This window comes from Lolium rigidum, chromosome 3 (genome assembly GCF_022539505.1).
Source record: "Lolium rigidum isolate FL_2022 chromosome 3, APGP_CSIRO_Lrig_0.1, whole genome shotgun sequence".
NCBI classification, from domain to species: domain Eukaryota; kingdom Viridiplantae; phylum Streptophyta; class Magnoliopsida; order Poales; family Poaceae; genus Lolium; species Lolium rigidum.
This window is the reverse complement of record NC_061510.1, coordinates 353,102,916-353,125,476: the sequence shown is the minus strand read 5'-3', so window position 1 is coordinate 353,125,476 and position 22,561 is coordinate 353,102,916. Positions and strand designations below refer to the sequence as shown.

The 22,561-nt window shown below is 42.5% G+C and overlaps 1 protein-coding gene across 1 annotated transcript; it reads right to left on the bottom strand.

Annotated features, from left to right (window-relative positions):
* Nucleotides 1–14,680: 14,680 nt before the first annotated feature.
* Nucleotides 14,681–15,706, bottom strand: LOC124697237 (mitogen-activated protein kinase kinase 9-like). Its single transcript, XM_047229860.1, has one exon. The coding sequence runs from the start codon at nucleotides 15,704–15,706 to the stop codon at nucleotides 14,681–14,683; it is 1,026 nt and encodes a 341-aa protein (XP_047085816.1).
* Between the last annotated feature and the right edge of the window lie 6,855 nt (nucleotides 15,707–22,561).

The window sequence follows — 22,561 nt, the reverse complement described above, 5'->3', positions numbered from 1 at the left end:
TCTCGCCGCTGAGTCCAACGTCCAAATTCTTGGGCTTCTGCAGAAGACTAAAGGAGCATTGTCGAGGCTATACTCGATGATTTTCCCAAAGGTGAAGCAGGACAAGACTCTCGGCGAGATGGCGGATGCTTTCCTCGTCGACTCTTCTGAGCTCGTGGAGGTATTGAAACGCCGTAACCGCTTGTTTGGGGCGGTTCTTACTTTCCAGTGGCGATGGGTCATGGGATGGGGTCTGATTTAGAGAAGTTGTCCAAGGCATTGCCTGTGGACGACGACAATCGCCTAGTTGACCTTGAACCCTTCAAACGATCAGCGGTGGCATGTGCTAACCAGCTCCTCAAATTGGTTGATGAAGCCCAGTCCAAATCTGCACCTGAAGCTGCCCCTGGCTCGTCATCGGCACTTCTTTGAATGCTTGCTTTATTGATTGTAATTAAGACCTGATGCAATTTGACTTGGTCCTATTGTATTTTGGCTCTGTAGTCAGTCTGAACAATCTTTTGAATGTAACACATACACTCCAGTGCTCCCGATGGGAGATTCATGCTAGTGCTATTCTGATCTGAAAGTTGTACTGCAGATCCCTTCATCTTCTTCCCGCGTCGAACTTTTTCAAATTCTTCGGCTAGCGATGAATCTGGCCTCGTTCGTTCTTTACGCGACCATGTGTCTCGTCTGAACAAAGATATTACCTCCCTTCACGCGATGGCAGCGTTGTTGAAGAAGAAGAGTGAGATAGCAACTGCCATTGAACAACATGCTCTCGATCGTCTTCATGTTGCTACCGAAAGTTTGGGCTATAAGTGCCAACCCTTCTTTTGATTTCTGACGTAGCCTGGATGTTCCCTTGACTGATATTCGTTCCCTTTCAGTCGTATCTTCAGATAAATCTGAAGAGAACAAGAAGATCCATGAAAAGGTCGAGGAGATGACTAATGTTGCTCACCCGAAACACGATTTATGGTTGCATCGTCCGAAGGCTGTTATCGTGGTGAAGTTCGAGCATCGGGCAGAGAAAGTGCACTACTACTTTGATAAATTCCATGCTCATCTTACGATGGTTTGGAAGACTTTGTTCCCTCTGGATCAAGCACCCAAAACTCTGTCGGCTTTGTTCACTCGATTCAAATATCCGGAGAGGATTCGACTGCTGGTGCGGAAAGAACTCCTGGCTGGTGCTGAACTCGCCTTTGCTTCAGTATTGGCATGTCATCCATCTTTAGACTTGAAGGCCATAGCGAACACCGAGAGAAGTTTAGGTCAATATTATGATATCGCTAGAGGTCCTGCATATACCAACATCTCGCGGATGGAGACATGTGTTGAGAGAGATCTGAGGGCCCAGGGGAACCAAGGGGCCCCGTCGTGAATGTGATAATCTTTGTACCTGCACAAGATTGTTTTATGTAGATTCGATGTGTGCGTTCCACATCATGTAATCCTGGTGAACTTGTTAATTCGATTGATAATTCATTGTCGAGGGCGGCTGAGTGATCAATTCATCCTGCTCTCCCGATGACTTCGTCGTAATTTGCAATTTTATTGCGAAGTCGATATGTAAGTTTTGTAGGAGCAATACCCATCAACTTAATCGAGGGAATTAGACGCTTGGCTTCGTCACACAGTGCACCGGTTTGAGCCTCATTTTATGATAGTATAACCATCGACTGCAGCACTCGCGTATTTTCTCGAGGCTTGGATTGGTTGTTTTGTGTGCCATTAACCTTAGCTCTCGTTGAGAGTATTTAATTAACGACACTGTGCGCGCGTGTTTTCGGCCAGCGCTCTGATAACCCACAAGTATAGGGGATCGCGGCAGTCTTCGAGGGAAGTAAAACCCAAATTTATTGATTCGACACAAGGGGAGGTAAAGAATACTTATAAGCCTTAACAACTGAGTTGTCAATTCAGCTGCACTCGGAAAAGCACTAGCAACAGGGGTGATGTGAAAGTAGCGAGTAATATGAGAGCAGTAGTAACGATAACACAGCAGCGAGTAATAGCAATATGAGAGCAATGGCACCAGAAAATAGTTGATACTACTTCCAATGACATGTAGAACAAGTATATGATGATGAAAGATGGACCGGCGTCCACCGCGATCTACACTAGTGGTAACTCTCCAATAACAAGTGTTGGGTGAACAAATTACAGTCGGGCAATTGATAGGATTGAAATAGCATTAAGACAGAATATCAAGATCATTAATCATGTAGGCATGTTTTCCATATATAGTCATACGTGCTCGCAATGAGAAACTTGTACAACATCTTTTGTCCTACCGCCGGTGGCAGCCGGGCCTCAAGGGAAACTATCTGGATATTAAGGTACTCCTTTTAATAGAGCACCGGAGCAAAGCATTAACACTTGGTGAAAACATGTGTCCCTCACATCACCGCCATCCCCTCCGGTTGTCCCGATTCTTGTCACTTCGGGGCCTTTGGTTCCGGACAGTGACATGTGCATACAACTTGTAGATACAATCTAAGCAATAAGTATAGAGCTTAAATCTAAGATCATGCCACTCGGGCCCTAGTGACAAGCATTAAGTATAACAAGATTTGCAGCAACAATAACTTCACAAACTTTATAGATAGACTAATCATAATGTATCATCCATCGGATCCCAACAAACACAACACTGATTACATCAGATGGATCTCAATCATGTAAGGCAGCTCATGAGATCATTGTATTGAAGTACATGGGATAGAGAGTACCAACTAGCTACTGCTAGAACCCGTAGTCCATGGGGGAACTACTCACGGAGCATGATGGAGGCGATGGCGTCGATGGAGATGGCTTCCGGGGCACTTCCCCGTCCCAGGCAGAGTGCCGGAACGGAGACTTCGTCCCCCGAATTGGAGTTTCGCGATGGTGGCGGCGCCCCTGGAGTCTTTCTGGAGTTTCGTCAATTGGTACTGCGTTTTTAGGTCGAAAGGGCTTAAATAGGCGAAGAGGCGGCGCAGGAGGGGCGACAGGGTGGCCCCACACCAGGCCGGTGCGGCCAGGGTGTAGGCCGCGCGGCCCACCTGTGTGGTGGCCCCCTGGCTCTCCTCCGACTCTCCTTCGGTGTTCTGGATGCTTCCGGGAAAAATAGGATGTTTGGCGTTCATTTCGTCCAATTCCGAGAATATTGCCTGGACAGCCTTTCTGGAACCAAAAACAACAGAAAACAGGAACTGGCACTGTGGCATCTTGTTAATAGGTTAGTTCCGGAAAACGCATAAAAACATTATAAAGTGCAAGCAAAACATGTAAGTATTGTCATAAAACAAGCATGGAACATCGAAATTATGGATACGTTGGAGACGTATCGGCATCCCTAAGCTTAGTTCCTACTCGTCCTCGAGTAGGTAAACGATAAAAAGAATAATTTCTGTAGTGACATGCTACTTACATAACCTTGATCATACTATTACAAAGCACATGAGATGAATGAAGTGACTCAAGGCAATAATCTATAGTTGCTAACAAATAGATAACATATAGCAAAACTTTTCATGAAGAGTACTTTCAAGACAAGCATCAAAAGCCTTGCACAAGAGTTAACTCATAAAGCAATAGATTCAAAGTAAAGGTATCGAAGCAACACAAAGGAAGATTTAAGTTTCAGCGAGTTGCTTTCAACTTTCAACATGCATATCTCATGGATAATTGTCAACATAAAGTAATATAATAAGTGCAAATAAGCAAGTATGTAAGAATCAATGCACAGTTGACACAAGTGTTTGCTTCTAAGATGGAAGGAAGTAGGTAAAGCTGACTCAACATAAAGTAAAAGAATGGCCCTTCGCGAGAGGGAAGAATTGATTGCTATATTTGTGCTAGAGCTTTGGTTTTGAAAACATAAAGAGAGCATAAAAGTAAAGTTTTGAGAGGTGTTTGTTGTTGTCAACGAATGGTAGTGGGCACTCTAACCCCCTTGCCAGACAAACCTTCAAAGAGCGGCTCCCATTTTATTTTATTTTTGGGTGGCACTCCTTCCAACCTTTCTTTCACAAACCATCGCTAACCGAATCCTCGGGTGCCTGCCAACAATCTCATACCATGAAGGAGTGCCCTTTTATTTTAGTTTTATTATGATGACACTCCTCCCCACCTTTGCTTACACAATCCATGGCTAACCGAATCCTTCGGGTGCCGTCCAACAATCACATACCATGGAGGAGTGTCTATTTTGGTTAATTAATTTGGGACTGGGAATCCCATTGCCAGCTCTTTTTGCAAAATTATTGGATAAGCGGATGAAGCCACTAGTCCATTGATGAAAGTTGCCCAACAAGATTGAAAGATAAACACCACATACTTCCTCATGAGCTATTAAACATTGACACAAAATAAGAGGTGATAAATTTTGAATTGTTTAAAGGTAGCACTCAAGCAATTTACTTTGGAATGGCGGAGAAATACCATGTAGTAGGTAGGTATGGTGGACACACATGGCGTAGGTTTTGGCTCAAGGTTTTGGATGCACGAGAAGTATTCCCTCTCGATACAAGGCTTAGGCTAGCAAGGTTGTTTGAAGCAAACACAAGTATGAACCGGTACAGCAAAACTTATATAAGAACATATCGCAAGCATTATAATACTCTACACTTGTCTTCCTTGTTGCTCAAACACTTTTACCGGAAAATATCTAGACCTTAAGAGAGACCAATCATGCAAACCAATTTCAACAAGCTCTACGAGTAGTTCTCCATTAATAGGCTTAGACTACATGAAAAAACTTAATCATGATCTACTTGAGAGCTCAAAACAATTGCCAAGTGTCAAATTATCCAAGACATGATGAGGCATTTTCTGTTTTCAACCAAATATAAATAAGTGCAATAGCTTCCAACTTTTATCATTGAACATTAAAAGTAAAACGAAGAACACGAGCGTTCATATGAAAAAGCGGAGCGTGTTTCTCTCCCAAACATGGATTGCTAGGATCCGAATTTATTCAAACATAAACAAAACGAAAAGTAAACACACATACGCTCCAAGTAAAGCACATATGATGTGACCGAATAAAAATATAGTTTCAGGGAGGAACTCGATAAGTTGATGAAGAAGGGGATGCCTTGGACATCCCCAAGCTTAGACGCTTGAGTCTTCTTGAAATATGCAGGGATGAACCACGGGGGCATCCCCAAGCTTAGACTTTTCACTCTTCTTGATCATATATCATCCTCCTCTCTTGACCCTTGAAAACTTCCTTCACACCAAACTTCTCATAAACTTCATTAGAGGGGTTAGTACTCAAAAAATTTGAATCCACCTTGGTCCTGTAGTGGCACATTGCAAGAACTCAATAAAACATTAGCTACAGCCCTCTACGTCTAGAAAACCTTGCTTAAAGTCCACAAGAGACAATGCAAAAAACAGAGACAGAATCTGCCAAAACAGAACAGCCAGTAAAGACGAATTTTAATAAAATACTTCCGTTGCTCAAATCAGAAAACTCAAAACTAATGAAAGTTGCGTACATATCTGAGGAACACGCACGTAAATTGGCATAATTTTCTGAGTTATCTACAGAGAAAACAGCCCAGATTCGTGACAGATAGAAACTGTTTCTGCGCAGAAATCCAAATCTAGTATCAACCTTCGATTAGAGGCTTCACTTGGCACAACAAAACACAAAACTAAGATAAGGAGAGGTTGCTACAGTAGTAAACAACTTCCAAGACACAAATATAAAACAAAGTACTATAGCAAAATAACACATGGGTTATCTCCCAAGAAGTTCTTTCTTTATAGCCATTAAGATGGGCTCGAGCAGTTTTAATGATGCACTCCCAAGAAATAGTATTTGAAGCAAAAGAGAGCATCAAAAAGCAAATTCAAAACACATTTAAGTCTCACATGCTTCCTATGCATAGGGATCTTGTAAATAAACAAGTTCATGAAAAGCAAAGTAACAAGCATAGGAAGATAGAACAAGTGTGACTTCAAAATTTTAAGCACATAGAGAGGTGTATTAGTACCATGAAAATTTCTACCACCATATTTTCCTCTCTCATAATAATTTTCAGTAGCTTCATGAACAAACTCAACAATATAGCTATCACATGCAGCATACTTTTCATGATTTCCAAACACATAATTTTTATCAAGTTCAAGAATAGTGGAATTAAAACTTTCAAACTTACTTTTATTAATAATATAACAAGGTAGTTGATCAATCTCAATAGATATGGGACTAATAGAATAAGTCAAGAACTCTCCAATCCCATTTTCATTAGTAGTACAATTAATATTATCAAGTAACATAGGACCATCATCTAGAGCTTTATCATAGACATTTGCCAAACAAAATTCTTTAGTACCATGCATTTCGACATCGAGGCACAAACAAAGCATTATCATAAGATTTATCAAAGTAGCATGGATTATCATAGATAACGATAGCATAATCATTCTCACAAGTATTACTCATAGGTACTATTTCAAGAGAATCCACAGGAACATAACATTCAACCTCTTCCGGTAAGCATGAAGGACAATCAAATAGTGTAAGAGATAAAGAGTTACTCTCATTAGAAGGTTGACATGGGTAGCTAATCCATTCTTCCTCCTTTTGTTCGTCGCTCTCCTCTTCTTTTTCATCCAATGAGCTTTCGGGTTCATCAATTTCTTCTTCCACCGGTTCCTGCAAATTGTGAGTGCATTCTTGTGCATTAATGTGTCTCTCTTTATAATCAAGGATATAAGGATTCCTACTGTAGCATTCTATGCAAGAATTAAGGATAGTAGAGACATAATCTTTAAGGTCCTTACAAATAGCACAAGTTTCATAATTCTCAACCATGAAGGATTCTATCTCGGAGGCTCCCATAAATAAGACAAATTGTTCTACCTCTTCAAACCCATAATGAATATAGCAATTCCGATTATAGTTCTTAATTAGAAATTCCTCACTAAAGCCACATTGAAATTTAAGATGTTTAGTATCCTGTTGAGAGCAACAGTTTATATCATGGCATCTAAGCAAGATTTTAGCAATTGTATTCAATTTTTCTATCATAGCACTCATTATTTTACCAGTTCTTGATTCTCTATAATTATTATAACATTCTATGAGCTCCAAGTAGGTTGTTGGTTCTCCCATAACAGCAGTTTTTAATTTTTTGGTTTTTCAAATTTTAATGGATTTTTGGGTATATGAGACAAATAAAACAAGACAAAAATAAACTAAGCAAAAGTAAACTAAGCAAACTAATACTAGACAGAAATAAACTAAGCACAAATAAACTAGACGAAAGTAAACTAAGCAAAACAAAATAAAATAAAAGTAGAGAGAGAGGTAGAGTGTACTCCCCAGGTGAACTTATGAGTAGAGCTATGCCTCCCCGGCAACGGCGCCAGAAAATAGTCTTGATAACCCACAAGTATAGGGGATCGCGGCAGTCTTCGAGGGAAGTAAAACCCAAATTTATTGATTCGACACAAGGGGAGGTAAAGAATACTTATAAGCCTTAACAAGCTGAGTTGTCAATTCAGTTGCACCTGGAAAAGCACTAGCAACAGGGGTGATGTGAAAGTAGCAGTAATATGAGAGCAGTAGTAACGAGTAACACGGCAGCAGTAATAGCAATATGAGAGCAATGGCACCAGAAAATAGTTGATACTACTTCCAATGACATGTAGAACAAGTATATGATGATGAAAGATGGACCGGGGTTCCCAGCGATCTACACTAGTGGTAACTCTCCAATAACAAGTGTTGGGTGAACAAATTACAGTCGGGCAATTGATAGGATTGAAATAGCATTAAGACAGAATATCAAGATCATTAATCATGTAGGCATGTTTTCCATATATAGTCATACGTGCTCGCAATGAGAAAGTTGTACAACATCTTTTGTCCTACCAGCCGGTGGCAGCCGGGCCTCAAGGGAAACTACTGGATATTAAGGTACTCCTTTTAATAGAGCACCGGAGCAAAGCATTAACACTTGGTGAAAACATTTGTCCCTCACATCACCGCCATCCCCTCCGGTTGTCCCGATTCTTGTCACTTCGGGGCCTTTGGTTCCGGACAGTGACATGTGCATACAACTTGTAGATACAATCTAAGCAATAAGTATAGAGCTTAAATCTAAGATCATGCCACTCGGGCCCTAGTGACAAGCATTAAGCATAACAAGATTTGCAGCAACAATAACTTCACAAACTTTATAGATAGACTAATCATAATGTATCATCCATCGGATCCCAACAAACACAACACTGATTACATCAGATGGATCTGAATCATGTAAGGCAGCTCATGAGATCATTGTATTGAAGTACATGGGATAGAGAGTACCAACTAGCTACTTGCTAGAACCCGTAGTCCATGGGGGAACTACTCACGGAGCATGATGGAGGCGATGGCGTCGATGGAGATGGCTTCGGGGGCACTTCCCCGTCCGGCGAGGTGCCGGAACGGAGACTTATGTCCCCCGAGTTGGAGTTTCGCGATGGCGGCGGCGCCCCGGAGTCTTTCACGGGTTTCGTCAATTGGTACTGCGTTTTTAGGTCGAAAGGGCTTAACTAGGCGAAGAGGCGGCGCAGGAGGGGCGACAGGGTGGCCCCACACCAGGCCGGCGCGGCCAGGGTGTAGGCCGCGCGGCCCACCTGTGTGGTGGCCCCCTGGCTCTCCTCCGACTCTCCTTCGGTGTTCTGGATGCTTCCGGGAAAAATAGGATGTTTGGCGTTGATTTCGTCCAATTCCGAGAATATTGCCCGGACAGCCTTTCTGGAACCAAAAACAACAGAAAACGAGAGCTGGCACTGTGGCATCTTGTTAATAGGTTAGTTCCGGAAAACGCATAAAAACATTATAAAGTGCAAGCAAAACATGTAAGTATTGTCATAAAACAAGCATGGAACATCAGAAATTATGGATACGTTGGAGACGTATCACGCTCCCGGTGGGAGTAAGAGCCAACGACAGGGGCCCCGAACGATTTATTCGGATGATGAGGCCTGGATCAAGAAAAAAAAGGGGGAAAATCTGATTAGAATTTTATACATAATGCAAAAGCGACCTTAAGGGCTGTCGAATAAATAAAAACAATTGTATCCTATGTATGGAACCGTCGCAACTGTGCGATGTTCCATGGATTCCCAACGTCTTTTCCTGAAGTTGGGTTTTTGAGCCGATATGCCCCTCCTGGGATCACTTCAGTGACGATATATGGTCCTTCCCACGGAGACTCGAGTTTTAAGGGTCTCTCTTGCTTCAGCCGTAGTACCATATCTCCAACATTAAAGCTTCGGCTGCGTATTCGTCGACTGTGATAATTTCTCAACGCCTGCTGGTATACCGTCGTTCTTGCCAAAGCAATATCTCGAGCTTCGTCAAGGAGGTCGACAGCATCCTGCAACGCGATGTTGGAAGAGGACTCTGTGTATGCTGTCACTCGAGGAGCTTCGAACCGAACGTCGGTTGGCAGAACTGCTTCGGCTCCATGTACCAAGAAGAACGGGGTGTATTGAGTCGACCTATTAGGTGTGGTACGCAAACTCCAAAGTACCGATGGTAACTCCTCAACCCAAGCTCCAGCTGCACCCGTAAGGCGTTTCTTGAGGCCATCCCCTATTAGACCATTGATACTTTCCACCTGGCCGTTGGTTTGTGGGTGGGCCACTGATGCAAATTTCAGTTTGATTCCTCCGTCATCACAGAATCTTCAAAACTCTTTGGAGTCGAAGTTACTTCCGTTGTCTCTGACGATACTGTGAGGCATACCAAATCGATAGGTTATTCCCCTGAAGAATTGAACTGCTGTTTCAGCTTTCTGGTTTTGTACCGGTACTGCCTCGATCCACTTGGTGAATTTGTCGACTGCGACCAGTAGGTACGTGTGTCCTCCGGGTGAGGCACCCGGTCGGGCCGGGGTGCGTGCCGACCATGGACCGAGCCTGCTGCCGGTCTTGGGCCAAAAGGCCACTGGAGGCAGCCCGGCTGGCACCAGCGCCAGACCCGGCGCGGACCGGGTGGGCCGGTGGCTGAGCCGGCCGGGCCGGTCGGTTGGCTGGCCCTTCTCTTTCTTTTTTCTTTTCTTTCTATTCCCCTTTTTCCTTTTTCTTTAATAACGAATGCTCCCGAACTCCGAATTGAATGAAACCAGTTTTGTTTGAAAGATAACAACAAATGCTATTCTATAGAAAGTGAAAACACAAGAATCTGTAGGAGAGGATTTTATCATGAATATAAAAGGTAGAACCTTATATCATGAATAACCGGTAAAATCACCCAACCTTGGCAATGCCATAGAAGAGTCATACGAACTCCGTTTTCGATGAACTTGGGCTTGTTGTAAAGCTGGCAACGAGCTCAAGAACCTCATACAGAGAAAAACCAAGAAGCAATAGGGATATGCAAAGTATGCAAAGGATTGAGCTCCCTGAGACGATGTGATCAAGTTACCCAACCGAAAGCCCCTCTTAATAGTGCGGCTATCTATCCTATAATCCGGTCTCCCATCAACCACCTTGAGACCGGTAAAAGGAAAACCTATCAAGGCCATACCTTTGCCTTGCGCATCCCGCTTGATCTTGATGATAACTCTTCAAGCTCCATTCAAGCCGAAATGCCTCACTTGATCATCGTTGCTAAGTGAAGACTCACAAATGCTCCCCCATACACCATGATGGGAAAGATCCATTGATGCACATCTTCACATGTCCATTATCACCAAATGGACGGCACGCTTCAACCATGTGATCCACTTGAGATGCTTATCTTGAACTTGCCCAACTCAACCTTGTATCTTCTCATACTCTATCATAATATCTTGAGGTGTATAAAGAATTCTTCACTTGGAATCAAGCTCTCAAGATCTTGATCATTCATTGCTTATCACATAAGCTAGAGCATGGCTAATATTGAGTTCCACATAAGAACTCTATCTTCATTTCTCATTCTTGATCATATCACATATATATCTTCAAATCGATGATCTTGATGCCAATACACAAGGTGTATCTTTATCTTCATGTCATCCATACTTGAATCCAACACATGGAATACAAGTAGTACCTATGGAATATTCCTTCATATAAACTCAATGAAAACATTAGTCCATAGGGGTTGTCATTAATTACGAAAACCACACATAGGGGCAACATACCCTTACATAGGAGCATACCACATCACCTTGGCGGGAACCCTCTTCCTGGGTTTCTCGCCCTCAACATCGTCACCAGGGTCATCGCCTCTGATCTTATAACGCAATGCAGTGCATACCGGGCATTCATTCAAATTCTTGTATTCACCACGGTAGAGGATGCAGTCGTTAATGCATGCATGTATCTTCAGAACCTCTAAACCTAGAGGGCAGACAACCTTCTTTGCTTCGTACGTACTGGTGGGCAACTCGTTATTTTTTGGAAACATATTCTTCAACATTTTTAGCAAATTTTCAAATCCTGAGTCAGCTACACCTTCCCGTGCCTTCCATTTCAGTAAATCCAGTGTGCAGCCCAGCTTTTTCAGACAATTATCGCATCATGGGTACAACGACTTTTTGTGATCCTCTAACATGCGATCCAAATTCTCCCTCTCCTTTTCAGTTTCGCAGCGTCTCCGTGCATCAGCAATGGTCCGACCAAGATCATCAGCGGGCTCATCACGTGTCTCTTCTTCACCTTCCCCTTCACCTTCCCCAACTTCAGCATGTTCACTACACCTTTATGCGACCCTAGTCAAGTGAACCCCGGTCCAATTTTAATCATAAGAAACAACTTTCCAACACCATTGTTGTCATTTATATGTACCATAATTAAATCCGAAAATATAAAAATACCTTTACTATTAGCAAACACAAACCGAAACCCCAAAATATCATATTATTATTTTTACTTTGCTTGCCTAGTGATAGATTGTTTTACTTTATTTTATTTACAAGTTATTTCAGTTTTACTAATACAAAACCTCGTGCTTGACAACCATACGGTAGAGTTTGGGACACAAGGCAATTACATTATTTTGTAGGTTGCTTGAAAAGAAGAAGTAAAAGACAACTCTAAGCCAATTTCCCGATAGTTCGATATAAACCCTTGAGTTACCCTTGTGGGGAAAAGACACTTGCTACAGCAATCTACACTTGGAGTCTCAACGAGTTGGTATGCACCAAATTGTTGCCATCAATGACATACTGATATTTGTGACCAACCTTAATGGTATTAAGGAGGTTAAAGATTTCACGTCTGATTGTTTTCATGTTTTGAGATGAAGGGTCTAGAAGTAGCCGATGAAATCTTAAACGTCAAGTGGCTGAAAGATGGGGATGGTGGAATTACGTTGTTTTATTCTCACTTTGTAGATAAGATATTGAGTCATTTTGGGTATATCAACTACAATCTTTCTCCAACACAATATGATCCTAGCATACTGCTTCGAAAGAATCAAAGGATAACTAGAAATCAGTTTGGATATTCTCAAATTATTGGCTTGCTTTTGTATTTAGCAAGCACTATGAGGCCTATTATCTCTTTTGATGCGAGCAATCTTAGTCAATTTGTTTCAAATATAGGAGAGATCATGGGCATGCTCTTCAGAGAATTATATGTTATTTGAATGACATTATGAGTTATGCTATTCACTATACTCTACATCCAATGGTACTTGAGGGTTATAGTGACTAAAATAAGATATTCGATGCTGATGAGACTAAGCTCACGTGTGGTTATGTGTTAATACATGGAGTTGTGTTATTTCTGAAATTTTGCAAGCAAACCATCTTAACGAGGTTAACAATGAAAGAAAAATCACATCATTCGAGACATCATTTGTTGAAGCAGAGTGACAACTATTGATGGACTTACCTATGGTTGAAAAAAATAACCGCTATCCTAAAAAATTGTGATAATCAACGTGAACTTCTCTAAGGATAATACAAAGTCATCAAAGCATTTGAAGAGGAGATCAAAATTTGTTAGAAAACTGAGAAATTTTGGAGTTATTACATTGGATTGTATCTAAACATCTTAAAACTTGGCACATCCCTTCACAAATGGTTTACAAGTAATGTGATAGACAGTTCATTGAAGGAAATGGGTCCGAGACTGATAATATGAGTGGTCCACGGTGGTAACTCACTCTATGTGGTCGTAGATCTCGTGAACTGAGAGGAGAGTATATATCCTAACATTAGCAATATCATTTCGTGAAGATGCAATACTCTCTTAATCTTCATGGAAGGTTACTATTTATTTTAAAATATTCTAAGTGGCTTATTTAAGCATATATATTCTCCTACAAAACATTCTTTTGAAGAACGCACATATAGGAGTCTAAATGTTAAACGCCAAGTCTGTGAGAGTCATGTGTTCTCTAATAAACTCATGAAATGTCCATGGAGTATGGCGTATAAGCTTCGCCCAGAGGAAATCCTTGCGCTAGCCTAGTATCAGTCTAGGATTTGGGTGAAATTAGCGCGCAAAACCGTGTAGATGAAGGCACAATCGACTATTCAAATCACAAACTAGTGTGTCACAAAATTATAGGAGGAAGTTTAAATTGCAAACTAGTGTAGTATAAAGTTCTAGGTCGATGTTTATTTTAACATTATCCACCAAGTACAGATATATAAAGAGTACTTTGGACCATTGGTAAACTTTGTGTGCCTCTAATATGTGGTGTGAGATTGTTGGAATTACGCCATCCCCAATATTCATTAGTAATATTTTCTAATTGAAAATCTCAAAGACCCGCTAAGCGCATTCCGGAATAAAGGTTATTCTACCACTTTTATGAGCATAAGAAAAAGAGATCTACACGCATGTCTCTCCTCTAACGCATGTCTTTCCATGCCTCGTCACCATGGGCACATGTGTTGGGTTCCGGAAATGAGCCGAGACGAGTTAGGACATGTGCCATGTGTACGCTTTTTGTTTCTTTTTTGTCAACCGCATGTTTGTTGAATTTGAATGGTTTTCTATCCGAAACTAAAATATTTTTTATTCAATACAAGTGGAAGGTGAATCTTATTTGTTCCTCTCCTCAGATTCTCTTTGACCATTCGTTTCGCCGTCGTTGTCTACAAAGAGGTCGCTCCTCCCCCTAGACGTGTATGCAACGCATGAGATTTCCTCATTCTACTAAATTGCGCGGCCGCACACGTATTTTCCATCCCATCTTCACCAAAGGATGAGATAGTAGGCTACGAGAACCCTGCCCGTCATAGACTTGTATGTATGTGGGGTGATGTATTTTGCGAGCGCTCTCGCGCGACTATTGGCAACACCACATCCGATGATTCCTTCCTAGGACGACTACTTCCCCAACATCAAGAACCTATTCAATGACATGGCTGACGACAACAACTTGAATGCGAATGGAATTGCACTGGACATGTATATGTCCTCTATGTTTCAAGATCATGCTAGAATTTATAGTTCTAGGGAATGCTTTAGATTTGATTTGTTCATCTAATGTACTAGCTGGCAAAGCTAGCTTAAGCTCTGTTTCTATAGTCATTATTTATCTACTATTTATTCGAATTAAATCATATAACAATTTCCTCATATATTCAAGGTCGAAGTTCCTACTTCCATTAGAAAAGAAGTACTAGTCTAAGCAGTGTACATTTCTATGTCAGCGCTAAGCTAACTGATATGTCAGATGCCATGGTAGGGTACTGTAGATGGCTAACAAAACTGATCCTATTTATGTTCATGGTTCGACTGCCCATCGGGATCACGTTCGCCGGCTCTCTAACGAGACGTCGGCGACCAGCTTCCGGAGCGCGCGCTTGGACACTGCCACATCCCTCCGGGCAACAAATGGATGAGCAAGCAGCTCCGCCACGGACGCCCTCTTGCGGTAGTCTTTGTGCAGGCACGCGACGATAAAACCCTGAAGATTATGTGACGCTGCTCCGTCGGAGAGCGTGGGCGCCTCACCGAAGCAGACGGCGCACATGAGTGCCGCCCAGCTCGGCTGCTGCCCGGCAGGGAGGAGCGGGTACCGGCCCATGAAGAGCTCAAGGATGGTGACCCCCAGGCTCCAGACATCGGCGGCGTACGGGTCGTAGTGCCCGCCGTGCGCCTCGGGGTCGAAGCGCTCGGGGCTCATATACGCGGTGGTGCCCACATACGACGTGCACTGGTCGCCGGCGCGAGAGAGCACCTTGGCGATGCCGAAGTCGGCGACCTTGATATCCCCGGCTGTGCTGGCGAGGAGGTTCGCCGGCTTGATGTCGAGGTGCACGATGCGGCGAGCGTGGAGATATGCCAAGCCCGACAGAGCCTGAGCTGCTACCTCCGCGAGCGCGGCCTCCGGGAAGGCGCCCTGGCGGCTCTTGATGGAGTCGAGCGATCCGCCGTCTACTAGCTCAAGGAGCATCGCGATGTCACCGGAGGCGGCAACCGGGAGAATGGAATGGCACCGGACGACGAACGGCGAGGCCGTGCGGCTGAGGATGTCCGCCTCGGCGGCCGCGGCCGGGTCGCCGTAGTGCTGGACCTTGAGCGCGTAGAGCGCGCTCGTCTCGCGATGCCGGACCTTGTACACGGTGCCGCCGCTCCCTCGGCCCAGCACGGCGAGCTTATCGAAATCGGAGAGGCGGAACTGGCTGGACAGTGCCGTTGGTGTCGATGCCTTCTTCGGCGTCGGCGCCGGTGCCGGCGCGAACATTGGTTTGGGACGCTGGGCAGCGGCGCGGGCCGGGATGGGCAGGGAGAGCTGGAGTTGCGGAAGTCTCTTCTCCCTTATGAGAGCCATGTTTGATAGTTGCCTGCTTGAGCTGTGCACTTAAGCTGAGTGATCTGAGCAATTGCTTTGGGTTGGATCAGCTGAGCGATTGCTTATTTATACTACTTGAATCTATCATCTGAGTTGCAGTTCTTACACAAAGTATACCTCGGTCTGTGTTGCTTTCACCAAATCACACTCAAATAAAGACTGCGATGTGTACTTTGAGGATATATTTTCTTTTCGCTTTCACTGTCCATTAATTTACACCGAGTTTTACATGAGACTAAACAGAGTCACAGGTGGAAGATAATAGGCCACGTCCATGTATGACGTGGATTCTAGATGGTGTTTTGGGCTAACTCTCATGGGGAACAGTAGAATAAAGCCGCCTGATGATGATTGATTAATGTTAGCAACATGTCGCTCACCGGCCGTCAGAGATTAACAAAGAATTCTTAATCAAGTGGAAGAAGATGAACTCGAATGCAATCGCGTGCTTGTAACAGACATAATTGGCATGCTGCCCGTTAATTGGGACGAAAGGGATACATGAGAGCTCAGTCCGTGTATAAAAATGGCCAATGTCAACACTCCAGAGTCAAAATCTCGAAAACATTAGTTTCTAAATATCTCAAGAAAAAGAGAAGAAAAAGGGAAAAAAATATGATGAGTCAATTAAGCAGCTCTCTACTAAATACAAATGGCTATGATTATTAGAGTTTATATTTTAAAAGATGTTGTGCGACGTGTGTCATCAGGTGTATCCCTCTTTAGAACGCAGCACGCCATGGCACCTGCGCCGTTTTGATCATTTTATTAAGGCTTTAATTCTGCGACGCTGTTGCTCCTTGTGCAGTGGTGTCTGCTGACGAGAAAAGGCGGCTAAAAAGTTTAAGTTCAGTGAAAGTAGTTTGATAGGATTGACATTGGCACCAAGTTCATTACGAGTAAAGCTAGCTAGTGCTTGACTGAGACACAATCTTACTCATATTTTGAAACATGGAGATGATGTTATTGGTGGACAAAAAAAATCTTATGCAACATATTACTAGTTACTTGTTGTGGCTCGAACTTCGGTCTTCACCGTATCATGTGCGTCAACGCCAACACATCTCTTAAAGGTGAATCTTCTCCTTTATGCATGGGACTACAATTGCCTATTGAATGATTTGCTAATTCATTCTCCGTCGTATGTTTATGATAGAGATACATCGACAAGTACGGAGGAAAGAGAGGATGTCATGGATGCCCGAAGACTAAAGGCCGACATCATGAAAGCATGAAAGAGAAGAAGAAAGAAACTCCATACAAAGCTACACCAGAGTCTCCGGCCTCAACCACTCAACACCAAAGTCTCGGGCCTACACCACACCAAAGTCTCTGGCCCAAGCAGATCGAGCCTAGCGATCCCAACGGTTCGGAGAGTTTCCGGGCCTACCAGAGTCTTGCTCTAGAGTCTCCGGACCGAGACGACAAGACCGGAGTCTTCGGTTTACTTACACCAGAGTCTCTGGCTTAAGTGGGTCGAGATGAGCCATATCAGTTGGGCCTCAACCCATGTAACTTCTTTGTATGCCTAAACTACCCCTAGGTCATGGCTCCCTATATATATGTCCCTCTCCCCAGCTAGAAACCGTAGAGTTGATGATATGAAGAACTAGTCTTGAGCCTCTACCATCCTTATATGGATTAGGGAACCCCTCCCCTCTTAGACACAAATCTATGAGTTGTACCCAAGATCCTCTTTATGTGATCGGTCTTTAACTTGCATGATTCTAGCAGAACAAGTCTCTCTTCCGATTGGGAATTCTACTTTGCTACTAATCCTTCATGTTTTTGATTCTACCATTTCCATATCGATCTTTCATTCGAGGATATTACCTTGTGTCTTTCTCTTGAGTGATTCTATCGGGACGGTGGTTCGGGCCGTGGAGAGAAAACCGGATTGTATCGGGTTATTTCTACGCGTGTTCATCTTGTTCTTGTTTGTTTTTCGTGTTCATCCCTCTCCCCCTCTTCTCCTTGGTCAATTTGTGAGATCGGGCCACACTCTGAGGCCTATGACACATCATTCTACTCTCTTCGTTCCATAATTCTTATCAGGATTGTAATTCAAATCTGAACTCAAACTACAAATATTATGGAGCAGAAAGAGTATATAATATTGTCTCAATAGGAAGATTGTAGCTCTGTGAATTACAACTTTTTATTTTGGAAATGTCATCGATAATTATTTAAATGAAAATTTTACAGCTGAATACACTATGGAGGAGACTAAAAAGCTATTTTACCCGTTGATCACCACAAATCTCTTGGACTTAATAGTCTACCTATTGAATTTTATGAAAACTTTTGGGATATAACTAAGAAAATTGTTAAAGCTTTGTTTGATGATGCTCTCATTAGAACCTTTAGATCAGGTGTCTCAGTTATGAGATTATCAATTTGATCCCAAAGAAAGTTGGTGTTGTTACCATTTAACAGTTTATACCTATTCACCTTTTTTATTGCTAGTTTTAAGTTACTTACTAATGGAATAAATAACAGAAGGGGGGTTGTGCCGAGGAGATAATTAGCCAATCTTCAACTGCCTTTATTAAAGGTTGAAATACTACAAACATGATTTGGATTTCACATGAAATATTGCATGATATCCATAAAAAGAAATGTTGTGTGAATAATCCATAAAGGTAGAAATATTTTTGTTTGTTGAGACAAACAAGGTTTCTCTTTAATATTATGCTCATACTGTGGTATAACTTTATTGATCATTGGAATTCAAACAAGTTAAAACACCGGATTTCAAATGCTACAAGTACATCTTGAACGAGGGCATGCGAGATATGACAAGTGTCATAAGGATCTGAGTGTCAGGTTTTATGACGAAGACTAAACCACAGTGGAATCATGGGCACTGAGATTTAAAACTGTGTTGATAAACATGCTTAAGGAGATTATGGACTCTAGTAAAAATGGGAGACTGAAGGAGTTATGCCGCAGATACAATATTAATAAGTTTTATTTATTATATATAACTCCATGTTTATTACTAAGTTTATCCTTTATGCTATAGCTGTTGTGTTTCCCAAATATGAGATTTGAAGAAAAACTCACAAGCACGTGTAGAGAGATAAGCAAGAAAGGTGTTCCTAGTCTTGCCTCTAAATATGACTTGCTCATTTATTGTGGTCAAGCATTTTTGATCATGCATTGTCATTGTCACAAGGATGCTAGCAATACCGGGAGTACATTGTTTCAGTAAATAATGTTACTAAACATACCTAAGTCGTTGATATGCTATGAGACATATCCGTCATCATTAGTGTAGCCTTATCTTTAGGTGTTGTCTTATGTGAAACTCCTTAGACCAAGATAATATATATTAACCTCGTATTATAGGATATGATTTGACCTTATCAATAATCACTTCCTTAACCGGGTGATGTAAAATTTAAGGTTCATACTTACAAAAGTATGAACGGGAGCTTTATAGTTCACGAATGATATCTTCACCTCGTAACGAATGAGAGATATGCTATGGGCCCTCTCGATATTGTGATGTAAACTAATCGTCTACAAGACAAAATGTGATAATGATCACATGACATCATCTATATATAAAACACGAAAAAATGTTGATACCAAGTCGAGGTTAACTAGTATTATGATCAAAGAGTTGATTCACGGGAATATCTAAAGAGTCTCACCTCGGGATATCAAGTTATCATGAAGCAAAGGGATTTACATATGCATTAACACGGAGGTATATTTCGTCATTTATTCGAGTATGCAAAGGATCCATCACGGATGTCCAGATCCGAATTGTGGTTATTGATCTGAAGGTATTCGTACTCATGATTGCGTATTACCAAACCTGCTAGTCGGAGTCATAACTACACATTACTGAACCTGTTGGGTCACACATTTAAGCTAGTATGACCTGTTGTGAGATCTCTATTTTTCGTATGTAGTTGAGAGAGTATCCGGATTAGTTTCATTGACATCAGAACAATTTCAGTAGAGTACGCAAGATAATCATTCCAGTCATGTCAGAATAGTTCCAGGGGTGCACTTAAATAGACCCGACACTAAATAAGAGTGGGAACTTTATCGGAAGTGTTCTGCTATCTTTGGAAATGTTCTAAGTGAACTAAATATGTTTTGGGATTTATCGAAAAAGTTCCAGATAATTCATATAAAAAGAATTATTTTTCAAGGCTTTAGTATAAAGTGCGACATGGCTAGACGGATGGCAGAAATGCCATCACCACCAAGGATGGCCAAATGGGCCTCTTAGGGGACCATGTAGGCTGGCTCCATGCCCCAAAGCCCCCTCCCCCGGAGGGCTTCCCCAAAGAAACCCATGTGGGTGCGCCCCGGGGTTTCCCTCGTTGGGGCGGCGACATGGGAAGGGGCGGCAGGCCATTTAAAGGTGGGGAGCATCCTTGGCTGCCCCTTTCCTAAGATGGTGCCTCTCCTCACCCCTATATAAAGAGAATCCCCCTCTACCATATCCATCCAGAATTCCAGGAGTTCTCGTCAGAGCCCTTTGGTTGGTTGTCTTTCTCTCTCTTGCCCACATACGTCATAAAGCTAAACCACTCTCGCTACTAGAGGTGAGCCCTGACCGGTGAAGCCCTCGCGGACTTTAGCTCCATACGCGTGGATACCAGTAGAGGAATCATCTGTTCAATTCTCAAAACCAAGGAGGAGATATTCTCATAGTTTGGAGGAATTTTCCTAGCTGCGGGGATTGTCCGAATCATCACCGCCACCAAGTTCTTCTGCACTGCTCGACGATTGATGACCCACAAGTATAGGGGATCGCAACAGTCTTCGAGGGAAGTAAAACTCAAATTTATTGATTCGACATAAGGGGAGACAAAGAATACTTATAAGCCTTAACAACTGAGTTGTCAATTCAGCTGCACCTGGAAAAGCACTAGTAACAGGGGTGATGTGAAAGCAGCAGTAATATGAGAGCAATAGTAACAGTAACACAGCAGCAGTAACAGTAACACAGAGGCGATGGCACCAGAAAATAGTTGATACTACTTCCAATGACATATAGGACCGAGTGAGTATTTGATGATGACAGATGGACCGGGGTTCCCAGCTATCTACACTAGTGGTAACTCTCCAATAACAAGTGTTAGGTGAACAAATTACAGTTGGGCAATTGATAGGATTGAAATAGCATTAAGACAGAACATCCAATCTATTAATTATACGTAGGCATGTTTTCCATATATAGTCATATGTGCTGCAATGAGAAACTTGCACAACATCTTTTGTCCTACCAGCCGGTGGCAGCCGGGCCTCAAGTGAATCTACTGGTAATTAAGGTACTCCTTTTAATAGAGCACCGGAGCAAAGCATTAACACTTGGTGAAAACATGTGATCCTCATATCTAAACCTTCCCCTCCGGTTATCCCAGTTATTGTCACTCTGGGGTCTCGGGTTCCGGACAGAGACATGTGCAAACAACTTGTAGATACAATCTAAGCAATAATTATAGAGCTCAACTCTAAGATCATGCCACTCGTGCACTAGTGACAAGCATTAAACACAACAAGGTTGCAGCAACAATAACTTCACAAACTTATATAGATAGACTGATCATAATGTAACAATTCATCGGATCCCAACAAACACAACACCGATTACATCAGATGGATCTCAATCATGTAAGACAGCTCATGAGATCATTGTATTGAAGTACATGGGAGAGAGAGTACCAACTAGCTACTGCTAGAACCCGTAGTCCATGGGGGAACTACTAACGGAGCATGATGAAGGCGGTGGCGTCGATGAAGAAGGCTCCGGGGGTCGATCCCCGTCCCGGCAGGGTGCCGAAACAGGAACTTCTGACCCCCGAAACTAGGTTTCGCGATGGCGGCGGCGCTCCAGGAGTCTTTCTGGAGTATGATCCATATCTCTCGGGTTTTCGTGTCGTGGGGGAATAAATAGGCAAAGAGGCGATGTCGGTGGAGTCCCGAGGTGGGCTCCCCACACGCCGGCGCGCCTGTGGGCCCGGCAGCGCCGCCCTATGGGGAGGAGGCCGTGAGCCTCCCCCTGGCTTGCCCTTCTGGCTCCGTGTGTCCCTCGGAAAAATAGGAGGTTTGGCTTTTGTTTCGTCGAATTCCGAGAATATTGCCCGAACAGCTTTTCTGGAACCAAAAACAGCAGAAAACGAGGACCGGCACTGTGGCATCTTGTTAATAGGTTAGTCCCAGAAAATGTATAATAATGATATATAATGCATATAAAACATGTAGGTATTGTCATAAAACTAGCATGGAACATCAGAAATTATAGATACGTTTGAGACGTATCAAGCATCCCCAAGCTTAGTTCCTACTCGTCCTCGAGTAGGTAAACGATAAAAAGAATAATTTCTGAAGTGACATGCTACCAACATAATCTTGATCAATACTATTGTAAAGCATATGAGATGAATGAAGTGACTCAAAGCAATGGTCTATAGTTTGCTAACAAATAGATAATGACTAAACAACTGGATCATATAGCAAAAACTTTTCATGAATAGTACTTTCAAGACAAGCATCAAAAAGTCTTGCATAAGAGTTAACTCATAAAGCAATAGATTCTTAATAAGAGGTTTTGAAGCAACACAAAGGAAGATTTAAGTTTCAGCAATTGCTTTTAACTTTCAACATGCATATCTCATGGATAATTGTCAACACAAAGTAATATAATAAGTGCAATAAGTAAGCATGTAAGAATCGAGTGCACACAGTTGACACAAGTGTTTGCTTCTAAGATAGAAAGAAGTAGGTAAACTGACTCAACATAAAGTAAAAGAAAGGCCCTTCGCAGAGGGAAGCAGGGATTAAATCATGTGCTAGAGCTTTTCAAGT